Genomic DNA, 20,591 nt, shown 5'->3' on the forward strand with positions numbered 1-20,591 from the left:
AGAATAAGGCACATTAACTTTGTCATGAACATTGACCTTAAACTGTTACTGGAGTGAAGAAAGGACTTATTAACCAGATCAGCTGTGGCTGGAAAATACATTTGCATATTAACAGACGGTGATTGGAAGGACAAAGGACCATTCCGACATCCCGTCTGGAGTCTGCGACTCCAGACCCACAGCAATGTGGTTAACTCTTAAATGCCCTCTGAAATGGCCTAGCAAGCCGCTCAGTTGTACCTAACCACTACAAAGTCAATAAAAAGGAATGAAACCGGACGTACCACCCGGCATCGACCTCGGCACCGGAAACGACAACGGCAAACCCAGCCCTGTCGACCCTGCAAAGTCCTCCTTACTAACATCTGGGGGCTTGTGCCAAAGTTGGGAGAGCTGTCCCACAGACTAGTCAAGCAACAGCCTGACAGTCATACTCACAGAATCATACCTCACAGACAATGTCCCAGACACTACCATCACCATCCCTGGGTATGTCCTGTCCCACCGGCAGGACAGACCCACCAGAGGTGCTGGCACAGTGGTATACAGTAGGAAGGGAGTTGCCCTGGGAGTCCTCAACATCGACTCCGGACCCCATGAAGTCTCATGGCATCAGGTCAAACATGGGCTAGGTAACCTCCTACTGATTACCACCTACCGCCCTCCCTCAGCTGATGACTCAGTACTCCTCCATGTTGAACACCACATGGAGGAAGCACTGAGGGTGGCAGGGGCACAAAATGTACTCTGGGTGGGGGACTTCAATGTCCATCACCAAGAGTGGCTCGGTAGCACCACTACTGACCGAGCTGGCCGAGTCCTAAAGGACATAGCTGCTCGACTGGGTCTGCGGCAGGTGGTTGGGGAACCAACACGAGGGAAAAACATGCTTGACCTCGTCCTCACCAATCTGCCTGCCACAGATGCTTCTGTCCATGACCGTATTGGTAGGAGTGACCACCGCACAGTCCTTGTGGAGACGAAGTCCCGCCTTCACATTGAGGATACCGTCCATCGTGTTGTGTGGCACTATCACCATGCTAAATGGGATAGATTTTGAAAAGATCTAGCAATGCAAAACTAGGCATGTATGAGGCGCTGTGGGCCATCAGCAGCAGCAGAATTCTACTCAACCACAATCTGTAACTTCATGGCCCGGCATATCCCCCACTCTACCATTACCATCAAGCCAGGAGACCAACCCTGGTTCAATGAAGAGTGCAGGAGGGCATGCCAGGAGCAGCACCAGGCATACCTCAAAATGAGGTGTCAACCTGGTGAAGCTACAACACAGGACTACTTCCATGCCAAACTGCGTAAGCAGCATGCGATAGACAGAGCTAAGCGATCCCATAACCAACGGATCAGTCCTAAGCTCTGCAGTCCTACCACATCCAGCCATGAACGGTGGTGGACAATTAAACAACTAACTGGAGGAGGTGGCTCCACAAATATCCCCATCCTCAATGATGGGGGAGCCCAGCACATCAGTGCGGAAGATAAGGCTGAAACATTTGCAACAATCTTCAGCCAGAAGTGCCGAGTTGATGATCCATCTCGGCCTCCTCCTGAAGTCCCCAGCATCACAGATGCCAGACTTCAGCCAATTCGATTCACTTCGCGTGACATCAAGCAACGACTGAAGGCACTGGATACTGCAAAACCTATGTGCCCTGACAACATTCCAGCAATAGTACTGAATACCTGTGCTCCAGAACTTGCCGCGCCCTTAGCCAAGCTGTTCCAGTACAGCTACAACATTGGCATCTATCCTGCAATGTGGAAAACTGCCCAGGTATGTCCTGTACACAAAAAGCAGGACAAGTCCAACCTGGCCAATTACCGCCCTATCAGCCTACTCTCAATCATCAGTAAAGTGATGGAAGGTGTCATCAACAGTGCCATCAAGCGGCACTTGCTTAGCAATAACCTGCTCAGTGACGCTCAGTTTGGGTTCCGCCAGGGCCACTCAGCTCCTGACCTCATTACAGCCTTGGTTCAAACATGGACAAAAGGGCTGAACTCAAGAGGTGAGGTGAGAGTGACTGCCCTTGACATCAAGGCAGCATTTGACCGAGTATGGCATCAAGGAGCCCTAGCAAAACTGAAGTCAATGGGAATCAGGGGGAAAACCCTCCGCTGGCTGGAATCATATCTAGCCCAAAGGAAGATGCTTGTGGTTGTTGGAGGTTAATCATTGGAGATCCAGGACATCACTGCAGGAGTTCCTCAGGGTAGTGTCCTCAGGCCAACCATCTTCAGCTGCTTCATCAATGACCTTCCTTCAATCATAAGGTTAGAAGTGGGGATGTTCGCTGATGATTGCACAATGTTCAGCTCCTGACTCCTGAGATACTGAAGCAGTCTGCGTAGAAATGCAGCAAGACCTGGACAATATCCAGGCTTGGGCTGATAAGTGGCAAGTAACATTCATGCCACACAAGTGCCAGGCAACAACCATCTCCAACAAGAGAGAATCTAACCATCTCCCCTTGACATTCAACGGCATTACCATTGCTGAATCCCCCACTATCAACATCCTAGGGGGGCTACCATTGACCAGAAACTGAACTGGAGTAGCCATATAAATACCGTGGCTACAAGAGCAGGTCAGAGGCTAGGAATCCTGATGCGAGTAACTCACCTCCTGACTCCCCAAAGCCTGTCCACCATCTACAAAGCACAAGTCAGGAGTGTGATGGAATACTCTCCACTTGCCTGGATGGGTGCAGCTCCAACAACACTCAAGAAGCTCGACACAATCCAGGACAAAGCAGCCCACTTGATTGGCACCCCATCTACAAACATTCACTCCCTTCACCACCGACGCACAGTGGCAGCAGTGTGTACCATCTACAAGATGCACTGCAGCAATGCACCAAGGCTCCTTAGACAGCAGCTTCCAAACCCGCGACCTCTACCAACTAGAAGGACAAGGGCAGCAAATACATGGGAGCACCACCACCTGAAAGTTCCCATCCAAGTCACACACCATCCTGACTTGGAACTATATCACCGTTCCTTCACTGTCACTGGGTCAGAATCCTGGAACTCTCTTCCTAACAGCACTGTGGGTATACCTACCCCAAATGGACTGCAGCGGTTCAAGAAGGCAGCTCACCACCACCTTCACAAGGGCAATTAGGGATGGGCCAGTGACGCCCACATCACATGAATGAATTTTAAAAAAACATTCAACCCACAACAGACCTTGATCACCAGGTATTGTGTGTAAGAGGAGCATTTCAAAATCTGCTAAGGTGATAAAATCCAAGACGTGGTCAGACCAGTTAGTCACATGACTAACCTGCTTGGCAACCTGGGGTTTTCTGAATTGTACTAACAGTTTGAATTGAGAGTGTCTGTTTGCTCCTGGACTGATGATCTCTCCTGTCTGCTACCATCGTTTTCTCAGAAGCCTCTGAATCCACTGAAGACACATGAACCCCAAGAGAGGAAAGTCTCCTACAGCGAACAAGGTTTAAGAATAATACTGGGCCCCAATGAAAAGCAAGAACTACCTACAATCAAGGACTCTACAGTGAGCTCGAAGAACTGTAACAAAAACTCTTCAGATATTGCCTCAAACTTTTCACTTTAATTTTTTCTTCTGCTCTTTTCTGTCTCTATTTGCATGTGTATCGCATACGTATGCTAGCGTGGGAGCATCATGTATCCCTCGGCGTCAACCGAATTAGAGTTTAAGTTTAATAAATTTTAATCTTTCTTCTTTAAACCTAAGACGACCGGTTTGTGCTCATTTCTTTGCCTTATAATTGGAAAGCGGTGAACAAGGATTCACCAAGGGGGAGCTAAAAAACACGGTTTCAAATTAAACCCAGTTATGGCAAGATCAGGTGAAGGCTGAAAGAGAACCCTGGATCCCTTTCTCACTGGGTCGTAACAAAACAAAAAGAAAATTAAGAAAACAGTGTTCTACACTGAGGCAACATTTGAAGCCGAGACTCAAATATTATGTTCCTTGGCAGGGGAAGGGAAGGAAACAAAACACTAATATTTTATCATTTAAAAAAGTCACTTTTCTAGCTAAGAGCCACAATGTAATAGAGGATGCAAGAGTACTTCACCAGGTAGAGTCCAGCACAGCATGATTAACCTGGTTTGGGGGGGGTGGAACCCTGAAGATTAGGGTTTAATAAAATACCTTCTGAGCCAGCCTAAAGAAGCAACTGCCTTTTCTGATCATCCAGTAGGATAAAGTACAATACCTAAGCACCTGCCCTTAAACAAGGATATTACTGCCTCAAAAGAAGTCTTGGAAAAAATATGTAGTAACACTCACAATGTGGAATGCCTGGTTTGTCCAATATTCGGATTTTACGTTCTGCAACGACTGGCTCTCCTTCAGCATTCCCTACATCAGCAGGGAGAATTGGCAGACACCTCCTCTCTTCCACCAAGGATCGTGGAAAATAAAGAGGCATCAACTTTGTATATGTAGCCTGTGGGAAGTTATATCAATTGTTAAAGCTGGAGTTTTTTTTCCCCCCCCAAGGAAGAAGTTTAACCTGCAACCGCTTCTGCTTCTTTTGAAATACTACTGGAAAAAGATACACAAGAATGGCCTATGCCATCAAACTAGACTTGAGCGCCAAGTCCCACAGCCTCGCATCCAAATGCACCTTGAATAATCCTTATAAGTTTTTCCCTACAACCTTGTCTGGTAGTATATTCTGACCTTTATCTTCTTTCAATATCACTGAAATTTAATACTGCACTAATTTAAACCCTGTAGTTCTACCTGTGGTTTTAGGAAATATTGAGTCTTCACCATTACATTATGATTACATCATATTGGAACAAAGATGTGTACTGCTGATCACAACTAACATTTTACAAGCTTGTTTTGGTGGGAGAAAATGACGACTTACAGTACAACATACACAGTGACGCAGTGGTTAGCACTGCAGCCTCACAGCTCCAGCGACCCAGGTTCAATTCTGGGTACTGCCTGTGTGGAGTTTGCAAGTTCTCCCTGTGTCTGCGTGGGTTTCCTCCGGGTGCTCCGGTTTCCTCCCACATGCCAAAGACTTGCAGGTTGATAGGTTAATTGGCCATTATAAATTGCCCCTAGTATAGGTAGGTGGTAGGGAAATATAGGGTCAGGTGGGGATGTGGTAGGAATATGGAATTAGTGTAGGATTAGCATAAATGGGTGGTTGATGGTCGGCACAGACTCGGTGGGCCGAAGGGCCTGTTTCAGTGCTGTATCTCTAAACTAAATTAAACTAAGTATATGATGTGACGATCATCCAGTTCATGGTTTGTATTAATATTTGAGAGGGCATTTTTATTTTTGGGAAAATTAAATACGTAGCTGTAAGATAATTGAAATTCCAGAATTTAAAAAGGTTGCAGGACCTCCCAAGAAATTTTATTTCGAAGTTCTTTCCATCCTTCCATGTGTACTTACAGGACAAAGTTAGAGAGTTGGGGAACTGTAGCCAGAAAGCCTGGAAGGAACTGATTTGTCATTGTTAGCAATATCAATTATTCATGTGGGCATCAGAAAGCAAAGAGATGTTTTGGAGTTGGAGTTGCAATCTGGGATGTGTACCATATGGCTATGGAGATAGATGATACAGGAGGATGCTTGTTGATCAGGTGGTTTTATCTCTGTGCTGGCTCACAGAAAGTCAGTTGGTTTTTGGAAAGCAATTGGTTTTGAAAGCAGCTGGACTCAGGAGCAGGAAGGACATCAGGAACCAGGGGTATTTCTGATTTAACTAAGGCCCAGGCTCATGCTGGGAAAACCAGATTTGTGAGGTGTTGAAAGAGAGCTGGAGAGTTGCAAGCTGGATGCTAGAGGGAGAATTCCCAGGAGATTTCATAGCTCGGAACATGGCTGAGAAACTAAGGAAAATCGAACTGAATTCCCAAGAGCTGCGATACACTTTAGATTCGTCCCAGGAGAAGTGAATAAACTGCCAAGGTCCTGTAAAGTATAGGGGAACTCTTGTGGTGAAAGTAAAAGTCAAACTGAATGTTCTGCTGAGATTTAGAGTTTAAAGTATGAGAGTTCAAATTGCAGTACTATATTAGTAGTGTTTATTTTGTTTAACTCTTGTGCAGTAATTTTTGTGTTTAAAACGTAAAATCTTGTGGCATAACTCTTCCAGTAATAATTGGGAGTTCAAACTTCTTTTTAAAAGTTACTGGTATCTTACAGGATTGTAACAATAAATATGCAATTACAAGGCAGTGTTGATAGAGATGCTAAAATACAAAAGTACAACATTCCATAGTCTTTTACGTCAAGAGCTATTACTCCCCTTTTCTTCTTCAGTTTATGAATATTTGTGTTCTAAAGCAAGGTATGTTAGCATTGAAGAAAGGACGCATGCTGTTTGGACAAAATAGTCAAAGGTTAGGTATAGCATGGATCCATCATAAATAAACCTCAATTTAATCTGCACCCATAACAAATGTGCCTTGAACAAATACTCCAAGGTACCTCCTCCCAATACCTCGATTAGAAACAAAACAAGTTTACTCTGTAGTAGCTGCCCTTATGATTGGGATCACAAAATTCTTGTTCTTCCAAGGCATGCTAAAACAGTTTCTTTATGTTGGTGTGGGGAGCCGAGGCTCAGTAAGGAAAAGTTATGTGTTCGTGGTCCCACTAGAATGGCCAGCCACTATATTAGTAGGCTCTCTTTCAAATAAAAGTTTGGAATTTTCAACTAATTGGCGTTGAGTTATTCTTAAGATAATTCTCTAACAAGATAGCAATTTTTAATTCCAACCACAACATAAATTGCCTTCTATTGCAGTGATGTGCAATTTTCTTTACATTTCTCTCATCTAAAATATGTGAAAGCATTGTTAAAGACTTAGAAGAATCTTTATTGTATAACCAAGATGGTTATGACATGCAGAAGAAAATTATAAGGTTTTACCATCTTTAATAAATTTACGTTGCAAAACCCATTCAGGACATTATCCTGCAATATGGCCTCAGCGTAGATGCCATAGAAATTGCACACATGTTCTACACTTGTTTGAAAATCCTTAGTGTACTTTAAAGCCTACTGACATTTTGGCAGAGCCCATTACCTCACCTAGTGATAGGGACAGTCCATAAAGGCCAGCTGAAATGAAACTTCTTCACTGCTTGTATAGGGCTGGCATAAACCATGGCCAAAACAAAAGCGATCATAAGCAGCAAATAAATGCAGGAGGAAGTGCTGTTGAGTTGTAAGCCAACACTGCCTCTGCCAGCACCAATGTTTACTTTGTTGCTTTGACAATAACAGATGTTCATCAACAGTCTTTCTGTACATATCAGCACAAGTAAATGACAGTCACTTTAAATAAATAGCCCCTCCAACACTGAAAAATCCCACCCAGAAACAATGACTGAAGATATTCCATTTGCTTAAGCTTCAACATATAAAGTTTAAGACCTCAACTAAAATAATGGATCATTTACCTCTTCTAGATCTGTAACTGCAAAAACAACAGTCTCAATAGTGTCTCCATGTTTCTCCAAAAATCGTCTAACCGTTCCTGAAGATTAAAATATAGGAAACAATTATGCAGATTATAAACTTTTAATGGATATCCACCTTCCTTAGGAGGGAAAAAACAGAAGGTATTAATTTTGCCTCCCTCTAAATTTTATAGCTCGTCTGCGAACAGTGTGATCAAAAAGTGTCAGATTTTGCTTGTGTAGGCAATTAATCAGGGGTTCAAACTAAAGATAAATATATTAAAATATTGGATTGTATTTATAACACGAGTCTTAATCTACACTGAAATACTGTCTATTTTTAATTTTATCTATTTTTAAGCACTAAATTCACAGTCATTTATTTTGCTTAATTTGAATTATTGGATAATTTGAATTTTAGTGCAAAAATGGCAGTCATTAGGAGTAGACTATTTTACAATTTGAACAGTACACAGGAAAACGGACATTAACAAGAGACATTTATCAATAGTTACTACAAACACCTTCAGCAATTTTGCAATTTCAACCATATATATTTATTAGCTTCCTCATGCTACTTGGCGAACTGTAAAGGATTGCTGAACCCGCAATAGCAATATTACTATTTAAAAATATATATTTGTTTAAAAAGGGTTAGGGAGTTGCCATTTATAGAATCTTATCGCACAGAGGGAGACCATTCAGCTTGTTGTGCCTGTGCCAGCTCTTTGAAAGAGCTATCCAATTTAGTCTTACACACCAGCTTTTTCCCCATACCCCTGCAAATTGGTCCCATTTCAAGTATATGTCCAAATTCCTTTTGAAAGTTCCTATGGATTCTGCTTCCACCCCCCGTTCGGGGTAGTACATTTTAGATCTTAGCCATCCTCTGTGAGAAAACATTTCCCTCTAGTTCTTTTGCCAGTGAATTTAAATCCATGATCTCTGATTACTGACCAGAGGAAACAGTTTCGCTCTACTTGCTCTATCAAAACCCCTTAAAATTCTGAACACTTCTATTAGGTCTTGCCTTAAAATTCTCTGCTTCAAGGCAAACAATCCCAACTTCTGCAATCTCACCGCATAACTGAAGTCCCTCATCCCTAGTATCATCCAAATTAGCCTCCTTTGTACCTTCACCAAGGCCTTCCTTCAATGTCTTTATAATAGTAATGAAGGAAAGGTCCTTATCAATCTAACAAAGTTCAGAATCTTTTCGAATTTTCTGAAATTCCATGGTTCTGCAGCTTTTATGAAAAACAGATGGGAATGGTGAGTGGGAGGGAGATATTTTATAGAATGACCTGAGTGACACTAAAAATGGGCAATCTGCAAGCATAAAAGTTAATTTGTTAAAGAAATCACAAATTAATAAGATCACTAAAAATTTTTGAAAATCTTTAAATCAATACAATTTTCATATGTAGCATCTTTATTCAAGAAAGGAGGGAGACAGAAAGCAGGACACTGTAGGCCAGTTAGCCTAACATGTCATAGGGAAATTATTAGAATCCATTAGTAAAGAGGTTATAGCAGGCTATTTAGAAAATCATAATGGGATCATACAGAGTCAAAAACAAGAAATGCTGGATTCACTCAGCAGGTCTGGCAGCATCTGTGGAAAGAGAAGCAGAGTTAACGTTTCGGGTCAGTGACCCTTCTTCGGAACTGACAAATATTAGAAAAGTCACAGATTATAAACAAGTGAGGTGGGGGTTGGGCAAGAGATAACAAAGGAGAAGGTGCAGATTGGACCAGGCCACATAGCTGACCAAAAGGTCACGGAGCAAAGGCAAACAATATGTTAATGGTGTGTTGAAAGACAAAGCATTAGTACAGATTAGGTGTGAATATACTGAATATTGAACATCAGCAAGTGCAAACCTGAAGAAAAACAACCTGAAAAAAACAGTGGGTAAGCAAACTGAACAAACTAAGATGAAATGAAATAAATGCAAAAAAAGATTGTAAAAAATGTAAAAAGGAATGCAAAAAAAAAAGGAAGAAAAAATAACTAAAAATGACTAAAAATGAAAGTAAAGTGGGGGGCTGTCATGCTCTGAAATTATTGAACTCAATGTTCAGTCCGGCAGGCTGTAGTGTGCCTAATCGGTAGATGAGATGCTGTTCCTCGAGCTTGCGTTGATGTTCACGGGAACACTGCAGCAATCCCAGGACAGAGATGTGAGCATGAGAGCAGGGGGGAGTGTTGAAATGGCAAGCAACCGGAAGCTCAGGGTCCTGCTTGCGGACTGAGCGGAGATGTTCCGCAAAGCGGTCACCCAGTCTGCGCTTGGTCTCCCCAATGTAAAGGAGACCACACTGTGAGCAGCGAATACAGTACACTACATTGAAAGAAGTACAAGTAAATCGCTGCTTCACCTGAAAGGAGTGTTTGGGGCCTGGGATAGTGAGGAGAGAGGAGGTAAATGGGCAGGTATTACACCTCCTGCGATTGCAAGGGAAGGTGCCCTGGGACGGGGACGAGGTGGTGGGGGTAATGGAGGAGTGGACCAGGGTGTCGCGGAGGGAACGATCCCTTCGGACTGCTGACAGGGGAAGGGAGGGGAAGATGCGACTGGTAGTGGCATCACGCTGGAGGTGGCAAAAATGGCGGAGGATGATCCTTTGGATATGGAGGCTGGTGGGATGAAAAGTGAGGACAAGGGGAACCCTGTCACGGTTCTGGGAGGGAGGGGAAGGGGTGAGGGTAGAGGTGCGGGGAATGGGTCGGACACGGTTGAGGGCCCTGTCAACCACAGTGGGGGGAAATCCTCGGTTGAGGAAAAAGGAGGTCATATCAGAAGCACCGTCATGGAAGGTAGCATCATCAGAGCAGATGCGTCAGAGACGGAGAAACTGGGAGAATGGAATGGAGTCCTTACAGGAGGTAGGGTGTGAAGAAGTGTAGTCGAGGTAGCTGTGGGAGTCAGTGGGCTTATAATGGATATTGGTAGACAACCTATCCCCAGAGATGGAGACAGAGAAGTCGAGGAAGGGAAGGGAAGTGTCAGAGATACAGGGTTTGCACTTGCTGATGTTCAATATTCAGTATATTCACACCTAATCTGTACTAATGCTTTGTCTTTCAATATTGTTCAGTTTGCTTACCCACTGTTTTTTTCAGGTTGTTTTTCTTCAGGTTTGCACTTGATGTTCAATATTCAGTATATTCACACCTAATCTGTACTAATGCTTTGTCTTTCAACACACCATTAACATATTGTTTGCCTTTGCTCCGTGACCTTTTGGTCAGCTATGTGGCCTGGTCCAATCTGCACCTTCTCCTTTGTTATCTCTTGCCCAACCCCCACCTCACTTGTTTATAATCTGTGACTTTTCTAATATTTGTCAGTTCCGAAGAAGGGTCACTGACCCGAAACGTTAACTCTGCTTCTCTTTCCACAGATGCTGCCAGACCTGCTGAGTGAATCCAGCATTTCTTGTTTTTGTTTCAGATTTCCAGCATCCGCAGTATTTTGCTTTTATTATCATACAGAGTCAACATGGTTTTGTGAAAGGGAAATTGTGTTTAACTAATTTATTAGAGTTCTTTGAGGAAGTAATAAGCAAGGAGGATAAGGGGAACCTGTAGATGTGCTATACCTAGATTTCCAAAAGGCATTTGATAAGGAGCCACATCAAAGGTTACTACACAAGATAAGAGCACAGGGTGTAGGGGGTAACATATTAGCACAGATAAAAGGACTGGTTAGCCAACAGGAAGCAGAGAGTGGGTTTAAATGGGGTTTTTTCGGGTTGGCAAGCTGTAACTAGTGGAGTGCCACAGGGATCAGTACTGGGGCCTCAACTATTTACAATTCATAACAATGACTTGAATGAAGGGACCGAATGTATGGTAGTTAAATTTGCCTATGACACCAAGATAGGAAAGAAAGTAAGTTGTCAAGATGATGTAAAGAGTCTACAAAAGAATATAGATAGGTTAAGTGAGTGGACAAAAATTTGGCAGATGGAATATAATGTGGGAAAGTGTGAACTTGTCCACTTTGGCAGGAAGAACAGAAAAGCTGTATACTAATTAAATGGAGAGACATTGCAGAACTTGGTGGCTCGGAGGGATCCGAGTGTCCCCCGGTACATGAATCACAAAAGGTTAGTACATAAGTACGGCAAGTGATTAGGAAGGCAAATGGAATGTTGCCATTTATTGCAAGGGGAATCGGGTACAAAAGTAGGAAAGTTTTACTGCAGCTGTACAGGTGAGACCACATCTTTTTGGTCTACTTTTTTGTAAAAGGATATAATTACATTAGAAGCAGTTCAGAGAAAGTTCACGCGACTAACTCTGGGGACGAAGAGCTCACCTTATGAAGAAAGGTTGAATAGGTTGGGCCTATTCCCATTGGAGTTTAGAAGAATGAGAGGTGATCTGATTGAAATATATAAGATCCTGAGGGGACTTGATAGGGTGGATACCGGGGGGATGTTTCCTCTTGTGGGGGAGACTAGAACTAGGGGACACAGTTTAAGAATAAGAGGTCCCCCTTTTATGCAGGAGATGAGAAGAATTTTTTTCCTCAAATGGTCGTCAGTCTGTGGAATTTTCTTCCCCAGAAAGCATTGGAGGCTGGGTCATTGAATGTATTCAAGGCTGAGTTAGATAGATTTTTGAAAGACAGTAGGCAAGGGTTATGGGGAGCAGACAGGAAAGTGGAGTTGAGACCACAATCAGATCAGCTATTATCTTATCAAACGACGGAGCAGGCTTGAAGGGCCAAATGGCCTATCCCTGCTCCTAAGTCCCACATCCTAAGTAGATTTGGACCTCGTAATGTGACAAAATGCTAATACAGCAATGGCAATCCTTGTGACTCTTGGTGATCTGAAGCCACTGAGATCCAAATGAAGGTCTGTAATTTGAAAGACTACTGTAGTATGTACAATTGGTGCACTGACTACAATCAAGAGGTTTGCCGGTTTGATTAAAACTTTCCTGCATTCATTTCCAGGGCTATTTTTTAAAATCGAGATTGTATGGCAGAAAGCAGGCATTACTTTGAAAATGGCAAAAGGACTGAAAGGTTTCTCTCAATATCCTCATCACAAAGTTATCACATACAACAAGCAACACATACTCAGAGCAATGTTGGTAGCATCTTCCAAAGGGTAGCCTCTTTTTGGTGTATTGATGACAGGCAGTCCTATTGAGGACATTGAATGCTCCCTACAACAGGTCAAAAGAAACAAATCAGAATGGTTCAACACTTTCCCCTTCCATCATTTGCAGAATGTGTAGGGCCAATTTCACTTTGAACGTATATAAAACAGGGCAATACTGTTATAAGACAGCGTACAATACTACATTGTAAACCCAGTCCGACTCTTAGAATAATGGACTCCCGCAATATTTTATCTGGAACACATTTCAGAGCAGGTGTACATTTCTACTGTATATCCTTGTCCTTGCCTAGTTCACTTTGATATCAAAGCATTGATTTTGAATAACAGTCAGCCTTTGCACATGAATTTCAGGACCTCCACACCCATTAAATCATTCTGCTGTCCTTTCCTGGGACAGTTTAAAAAAAAAAATCTCGAGATAGAATGAAAACAATTAAGTCGCGCATCAGCCCACATCAACATTTGGAGAGCACATGGAACTCATGGCAACAACTGAATTCTGGAATTGAGAGAAAGTCCCTTTGAAATCAGAAGCAAAATAAAGAAGGCTCAAAACACTGCTTTAGAAGTTTTACTGATTTATTTTGGTATCTATTTCAAATAGATGCTTCCCAGGAAATGAAAAAAATCCTTTAGTTCTGAGTAGGTTTCCAGAAAAATAGAAAATTCAGCCCATGCTCATATGCTGCTGACCAATAAAGGGAAATGAAACAAAGATCTTGCATGACAACTATGAGACTACCTTCCTTTTTTCTCTGCTTCTGTAGCTATGAAACCAAGTATCATGCAAGACTTTTTACCTGGCCAATAGAAGTACGCTTCTGTAGCAGCTATACAAGGAGCTCTCAGCAGCAGTTCTGTACTTCGCATTGTATCGTGGTCCTACTGTGTGGATAATAAATCTTGCAGCCAAATTAAAGCCTTTGGTCATTTTCGCTTCCCCTGTGCGGCAACCTTAAAATAAAAGTGGTTCTGTATTTCAGATTATAGAAACATAAGAGCTTATGCAGTGATCATTAACACGACCAGAAGGCATCAGCAAACTTGACTTTTAACAACCTTTCATGCATTAGATGACACAGGTGATGTATATTCTCAGCTATTGGTGAAAATTAGTTTATTTATTTTGAGACCCCAACCACAAGCAAACACAAAAGAATGCTGGTAGGTGAGATGTGGGCAGTGAAGAATTCAAGGAATCAGTCAGAGATAGCCTTAGTGATCAAGATCACAGGAGTAGAGGGGTCCAAGGGAATGATCATGAAATGAATAATGGTGTGAGTATTTATATAGAGGGAGAGTTTAGGGAGGACAGCTGAGCAATGAATTCAGACGAAAGGGAAAGGGGGAGCATTAGATGAAATTCCATAAGATGAGCAGCCACTCAGCAAAGAGGCTGAGGGAGGAAAGAAAAATATCTAAGACAGGAAGTCAGGGTGGGGAGGTGGAATGGTAGAAAATTAGAATTTGAAAGGAGAGGTGTTAGCGCTGAGGCAGAGTGAGATGCTTGAAGGAGAAGGTGCCAGAGGAGTAGGAGGAAAGATAAAGTTCTAACTTGATTGATGACCACAGCAACTTGGGTCGGGCAAGTTGTAGAAGAGATACAGAGACAGGGAGCCTTCAGTAATAGACAAACTCAAAATATAAATATAATCATCCACAATAAAATTGAGGAAAGTAAGGGCCTCATTTGCAAGTGAATGGGCATTCTGGAAGGAAATGCAAAGAAGCAATGTTATTAATCTACCAGAACCCAAGAGTACAATGATGGGTAGGGTGAGCAAGAGGGAAAGAAGGTTGGTGTAATTCACCCCGTGGAGTCGCTGGGTAAGTCTGGTTGGGGGGCGGGGGGGGGGGGGGGGGGCGAAGAAAGGGGGCTGGGGAGAAGCGGCTTCTGAGGTAGCAACAGATACCTCAATATCTTTGACATATGGCCATGAACTTACCTCAAAGACAATTCATTCCTGGGATAACAGAAGAAGAATAGGAAGGCAAAGTAATGATGGGGTGGAATATGGATGGAGAAGGGGAAGCATAGTACCCTAGAGAGGAGAAAAGACAGGCAATATAGCTGGGTGACAGGAAAGGGCCTTTTGAGGGCTAAGTGGAAAAAAATGTAAGGGGCAATATTCTAGAGCAGCAGCCAAATACACACAAAGGGAATCCAGGTTATGCAGGCTTGGCATAGGTTATGAGAGACATACAGACACAGAATAGGAAGGAGACAATATGAAACAGTCCAAAGTTAACATCTTCAGGTGCCATGATGGGGTGAAGTTGAATGTACACAGCATGGACTCAGCTTGGAGCACACACAATCCAATTTCCAGGGAGCTGGTGGAGGGTGAAGGGTAAATCCATAGAATCAGTGCAGATTGAGAGCTGGTCTGAGGAATTGCTGTTGGGCAGCAAATAGTGTTAAGACTGGAAGTAGCAGGAGGAGCCAATCTAACCTAAGGTAGCAAAAGGCAATGGAACTAGTCTGAAGGATGAGTTGAGCAGAGCAGAATCAGCAGCTAAAGGAAACAAGCACTTAGCAATAAATCAGAGATCATTCAGCAACATCTGGAGCAGGATGGGAAATCAGCAGAAACAAATCAGAGCTAGCTCAACATAGCCAGTCCCAGTCAGAAACTGAGGTTAGGTAGTGGATAGAGGCAGAAAAAAATATGGTCCGAGTAGGAAGCAAAATATCTTTTACAAGTGACACTATAATCTTTGATGCTGCTCATATTATTGTGCCTTGCACAAGTTGTGACACACCTCTGCCCACACTGGACTCAGTTTAATAGATTTTCTGCATTTAGGGATATTTTTGAATTGGCATTTTTTTTTTTTATTTTGAGGTTCTGGAATTTTTTAAAATTTAAAACTGTTGGTCAACCTATACTTCTATTCTAGATTGGCATGCATGTTACTGGAACTGACTGCTGCTTCATTCCAGGACCTACCATTGTGCTGCAAGTGCAAATTCCTAGTCAAGTAATAAATCAGAAAGTCTCATCTTCAGCAGAGTCTGATCTCTGAATAAAGCAGGACCTTCAAGTTGGAGCTGCACGAGGGCATCAAAGACGTTAAGTATGATTGTGATTTAGGCAAGAGAGGGAAAGAGGGAGGGATCATTAAGAGACTTTGAAGAAACAATGGTCAGGCTGAGCTGAACATAGAAAAATCCAATGTTGCATTTTTTTTGTTTTAAGAATAGATTCAACACCCTCAACTGTGAAATTGTCAGGTAAAAGTGACCAGAATGCATCATTTTTAAAGTAAAACTTCAAATTCTGGGGAGCATGCCCCAACACCTCTAGACATGTGTATACCAGTGAGCATGGGAAAGTAGTACTTGAAACAATATATAAAATTTTTACTTTGCTGCTTACACCCCTCCTTCCAGGACTCAACCATTTTGAGGAGAGTGTGGCATAATGGCAGAAAGTTAAAAGCAAACAAACACAATTTGTTGATTCAGCCTTAACTGATTATGTGGCCATCTTACAATAAATTGATTGGGTGCAAGACAGAGGATATCATGAAAGTGTAGAAACTAGTCAGACTACATCATAAGTACTGTGCCCAGTTTTGGCCATGGAGACAGAAGAGAAAACATTCAAACCCTCGAGCTACTGCAGAAGAGTCATGAAGCTGATCCTTGGTGTCACAGAACTGAGCTGTGAAAGAAACATTTACGAAGGAATTTGGAGAAACTTGGGCTTTCACGCTGAAAGAAAGTAGTTTAGATGGGACATTAAAGGTATACAAGATAATAAACAATGTAGAAGATGTAAATCTAGAACACTACAAAATAAACTTACTGTATGTCGAGAGAGTTACAAGGTTCAATCTGATGAATGACAAATTTAGGATTGATACCAGGAAATTCTTCTGCTGCAATGACTGATGAACATTTGGAATGGAATCAGCATAAGATTAGGATAATGGAGATAAAAACCTTGGAATCATTTAACAAAAGAATACTACAATAAAGGTCACAGAAAGCAGAAGATTTTCCCTAAATGGATGGGCCAAAGTGGATCAAATGGCTTTTGGCATCTGTATGTATCTTGTTACTTTGTGGAGGAAAAATGGCTCAATTATGAAACTTTGAAAAATCTAACATGGTTTCAAAACTCACTAATGTTCTCAAGGCTTTAGGCTAATTAAGTAATTAGAAAAATGAAATGAGTAAGTAACTTTTTAAGCAAAAAAGCAATTGCATACTGAGCACTAAACTGGATAAGAGATAAAATACTTCTGAAAAGATGGGATACATTTGTTGGGAAACAAAATCCAATTACTCAGGTTCAGGATTAATTCTGGGTCTCAGTAATCCCTTTGCAGTTGCACCTTTAGTTTCTTGAGAGGTGGTCAAAGCTTGCTTGAAGAAATGAATATTAAGACTTTTGAGGCAATAGTGGTAAAAGGACATTGGATCTTACCTTTCAATTTCTGTAATTCATCCCTAAGTTCTGGTCCTGCATGCAAGTGGATACTTTCACTAATAGCATTCTTGTCTGATAGTGTTTCATTACTTGTGTTCACAATGGCTGTGCAGTTTAGCAAGACTACATCCCCCTTCCTAAAAAAAGCACACAATATTAACAATTGGACACTATTCTTATCATACTATAGTGCATTCAAATGCATTTACAAAAGGTATATCAGCATACATAGATTGTGACAAATTTAAGTCGACATCATGTTGCTTGGTATCAGAAAAATAAGAATCCCAACAGACCACAAGATTGCAAACAACTTTGAGTTATATAGAACCTTAAATGTAAAAATATCTCAAGGCATAAGGAAAACAGCTGCTGAGCCAGAGAGGAAGAAATTAAGAGAGGTAGTCAAAAGCATGCTTGAAGGAATGAATGTTGAGAAGACTTTTGAGGGAGAGTGATAAAAGGGGTTGGAACAGAATTCCAAATTAGAACCCAAGATACTGAAGTTGCAGCGACCAAAGTGGTGCAAATAAAAGTGGTGGATGCACGAATGTCCAAAGTAAGAGGAACAGAATATTTGGCATATTTGGAATGGGGATGATTGGAGAGGTACAACAACTTTAAGTTAGATAGCACCTTTAACATTGGTACATCACAAATGGGTAATCAGGCAACAAAACTGCACCAAGCCAAAGGACAAGATAGTAGGAGGAGTGACTGAAAGCATTGAGAGAAATATATTTTAAGAGGCTCTTGAAAGAAGAGAGGGAGAAAGGAATTCCAGACCTCAAAGCCGAGATAGTTGAAGACACTGCTGCTAATGGTGGGGTAAAGGAGCATGGAGAGGGACACAAATGGAATTCAGAGCTCTCAGAGGGTTGTAGGGCTGGAGAAGGTTACCGATAGGGAGCAGCGAGGTCATCAAGGGATTTAACCACGTGGATGCAAAGTTTAAATTTGAGGCATATCAGAAACCAAGAGCCAATGCAGGTCAGCAAGCATGGATAAAGACGACTTTGTGCAGTACAGAATAATGGGCAGCAGAGTTTTAGATGAGGGTTGAAATTTATGAAAGGTGGCAAATGGGGGAGAAGCCAGGAGAGCACTTGAATAGTCGAGTATGGAGGATACAAAGGCATGGCTAAGGATTTGAGCAGCAAATGAGCTGAGGCAGTGGCAAGACAGGCTGGGTTACAGAGATGGAAGTATGCAGTCTTTGTGATAGACAGCATTTGGGGGCAGAATCTCAGCTCAAGTCGTACCTAGCGCAAAGGAAGATGGCTGTCGTTGTTGGAGGTCAATCACCTCAGCTCCAGAACATCACTGCAGGAGTTCCTCAGGGCAGTGTCCTAGACCCAACCATCTTCAGCTGCTGCATCAATAACCTTCCTCCAATCATAAGGTCAGAAGTGGGGATGTTTGCTGATGATTGCAGAATGTTGAGCACCATTCGCGACTGCTCAGATACTGAAGCAATCTGTGTAGAAATGCAGCAAGACCTGGACAATATCTAAGCTTGGGCTGATAAGTGGCAAGTAACATTCGCGCCACACAAGTGCCAGGCAATGACCATCTCCAACGAGAGAGAATCTAACCATCTCCCCTTGACATTTAATGGCATTACGATCGCTGAATCCCCCCACTCTCAACATCCTGGGGGTTACCACTGACCAGAAACTGAACTGGAGTAGCCATATAAACACCACGTCTACAAGAGCAGATCAGAAGTTAGGAATCCTGCCGTGAGTAACTCGGCTCCTGACTCCCCAAAGCCTGTCCACCATCCACAAGGCACAATTAGGACTGTGATGAAATACTCTCCACTTGCCTGGATGGGTGCAGCTCCAACAGCACTCAAGAAGTTCGATACCATCCAGGACAAAGCAGCCCACCCACAAACATTCACTCCCACCACCACCGATGCAGTGGCAGCAGTGTACACCATCTACAAAATGCACTGCAACAATACACCAAGGCTCCTTTGACAGCACGCACAGACTCGGTGGGCCGAAGGGCCTGTTTCAGTGCTGCATCTCTAAACTAAACTAAACTAAACAGCACCTTCCAAACTCACGACTTCTACCACCTAGAAGGACAAGGGCAGCAGATGCATGGGAGCACCATTGCCTGCAAGTTCCCCAAGCCACACACCATCCTGACTCGGAACTAGATCACCATTCCTTCACTGTTGGTGGGCCAAAATCCTGGAACTCCCTTCCTAACAGCACTGTGGGTGTACCTACTCCACATGGACTGCAACGGTTCAAGAAGGCAGCTCACCACCATCTTCTCAAGGGCAATTAGGGATAGGCAATAAATGCTGGCCTAGCCAGCAACGCCCATATTCCATGAATGAATGAATGAATTTAAAAAAAAATTGCCAACAGTCTGGTTCAACCTGAGCAGCAGCTGAGGAGGGGAATGGAATAAGTGGAGAGGGTACAATGTGTGTCTAAGGAACCAAGGATGCAGGCTCTAGCCTTCCGAATATCTGTCTAATGAAAATTACAACTCATCCAGGACTAGCTGTCACCAAAAATGCAGAGCAAGGGTCAAGAGAGGTGATTAAGGGATAGAGCTAGCCGTCAGGAGTCAGGAGCCGTCGCTATGTACATGTTGAACCTGACCCCAAGTGTTGGTTGAGGTGGTCAAGTGCCAGCATGGAGCTAAGAAAGAGGAAGGGATAAAGGATAGGTCATTAGGTGGCTCCAGAGATAACGCTGTGGGACAGCGATAATGCGTGCGAAGAGTTCATGGGGGAATTTATAAAGATCTACAACTTACAACATGGAGAAGTGGAGTGGCGGGGGCAAGAAGGGGCCAGAAAGTCAACTTATGTTAAATAAAGTGGTCTTTGTAAGGAGGGGATACGAGATCTGGACAGGATGCAAAGATGTAGTTCAAGTCGTTTATTGTTTGGAGAGGGACATGTGGCGGGGGGGGGGGGGGGGGGGAGAGAAAGAGGGTGGTGGTGGGAAACAGAGTTGAAAATGGAAAAGCACTGGCAAGGGAGCAGACTTTATTTGCAGAGGCCAATAATGATTGCTTTCATTTTTTTCAATGTTGAACTGGAAGCAGCACTGAGTTGGAAACTCAGCCAGTAAAGACAACAGGCTGCTGTCAACCTGAAGATTTCAGTTAATATAGTAAAACTCTGCTTTTCAACACATCTGCTGTGGTTAGAAAGTATCTGCAAACCTTCAATAAGATTAACTTTGATCTTTGCTCTGAGAATTAACAGTTTCATAAGACTAAAATTGGAAGTCCAGCTTGTGGCTGATGAAAAATTCAACAATAGGAGTGCAGATAACACAGGGATGATTGTTGATTATTTTTGATTGCATGAACATGCAGTGCCAGATTAGTGAAGCCAGCTATATTACTGTAAAGACCAACAGCAGCATCACTTAATTTTCAGAATGGTGTCCCACAGAAACCACTGTTTCTTCTGATCTGTTTAAGTAGTAGAGCTCTCTAACAAAGGGCAGGCTACTGCCAGACAGCAGACTATAATTAGGCAAGGAAAGAAGAAACTGGCCCTGTGAAACAATTAC

General features: G+C 42.7%; 1 protein-coding gene across 2 annotated transcripts in view; it reads right to left on the reverse strand.

Moving 5' to 3' along the window:
- gdap2 (ganglioside induced differentiation associated protein 2) overlaps nt 1-20,591 on the reverse strand; it is a 78,611-nt gene that overhangs the window by 43,567 nt on the left and 14,453 nt on the right. For both annotated transcript variants that reach the window (XM_068040755.1, XM_068040754.1), the window contains 5 exons: nt 17,035-17,174; nt 13,399-13,552; nt 12,553-12,641; nt 7,454-7,530; nt 4,304-4,463 (listed from right to left, as the gene is read on the reverse strand). In XM_068040755.1, coding sequence (XP_067896856.1) covers nt 4,304-4,463; nt 7,454-7,530; nt 12,553-12,641; nt 13,399-13,552; nt 17,035-17,174 — 620 coding nt within the window. The remainder of the gene's footprint in view (nt 1-4,303; nt 4,464-7,453; nt 7,531-12,552; nt 12,642-13,398; nt 13,553-17,034; nt 17,175-20,591) is intronic.

This window comes from Heterodontus francisci, chromosome 10, assembly GCF_036365525.1.
Source record: "Heterodontus francisci isolate sHetFra1 chromosome 10, sHetFra1.hap1, whole genome shotgun sequence".
NCBI classification, from domain to species: Eukaryota; Metazoa; Chordata; class Chondrichthyes; order Heterodontiformes; family Heterodontidae; genus Heterodontus; species Heterodontus francisci.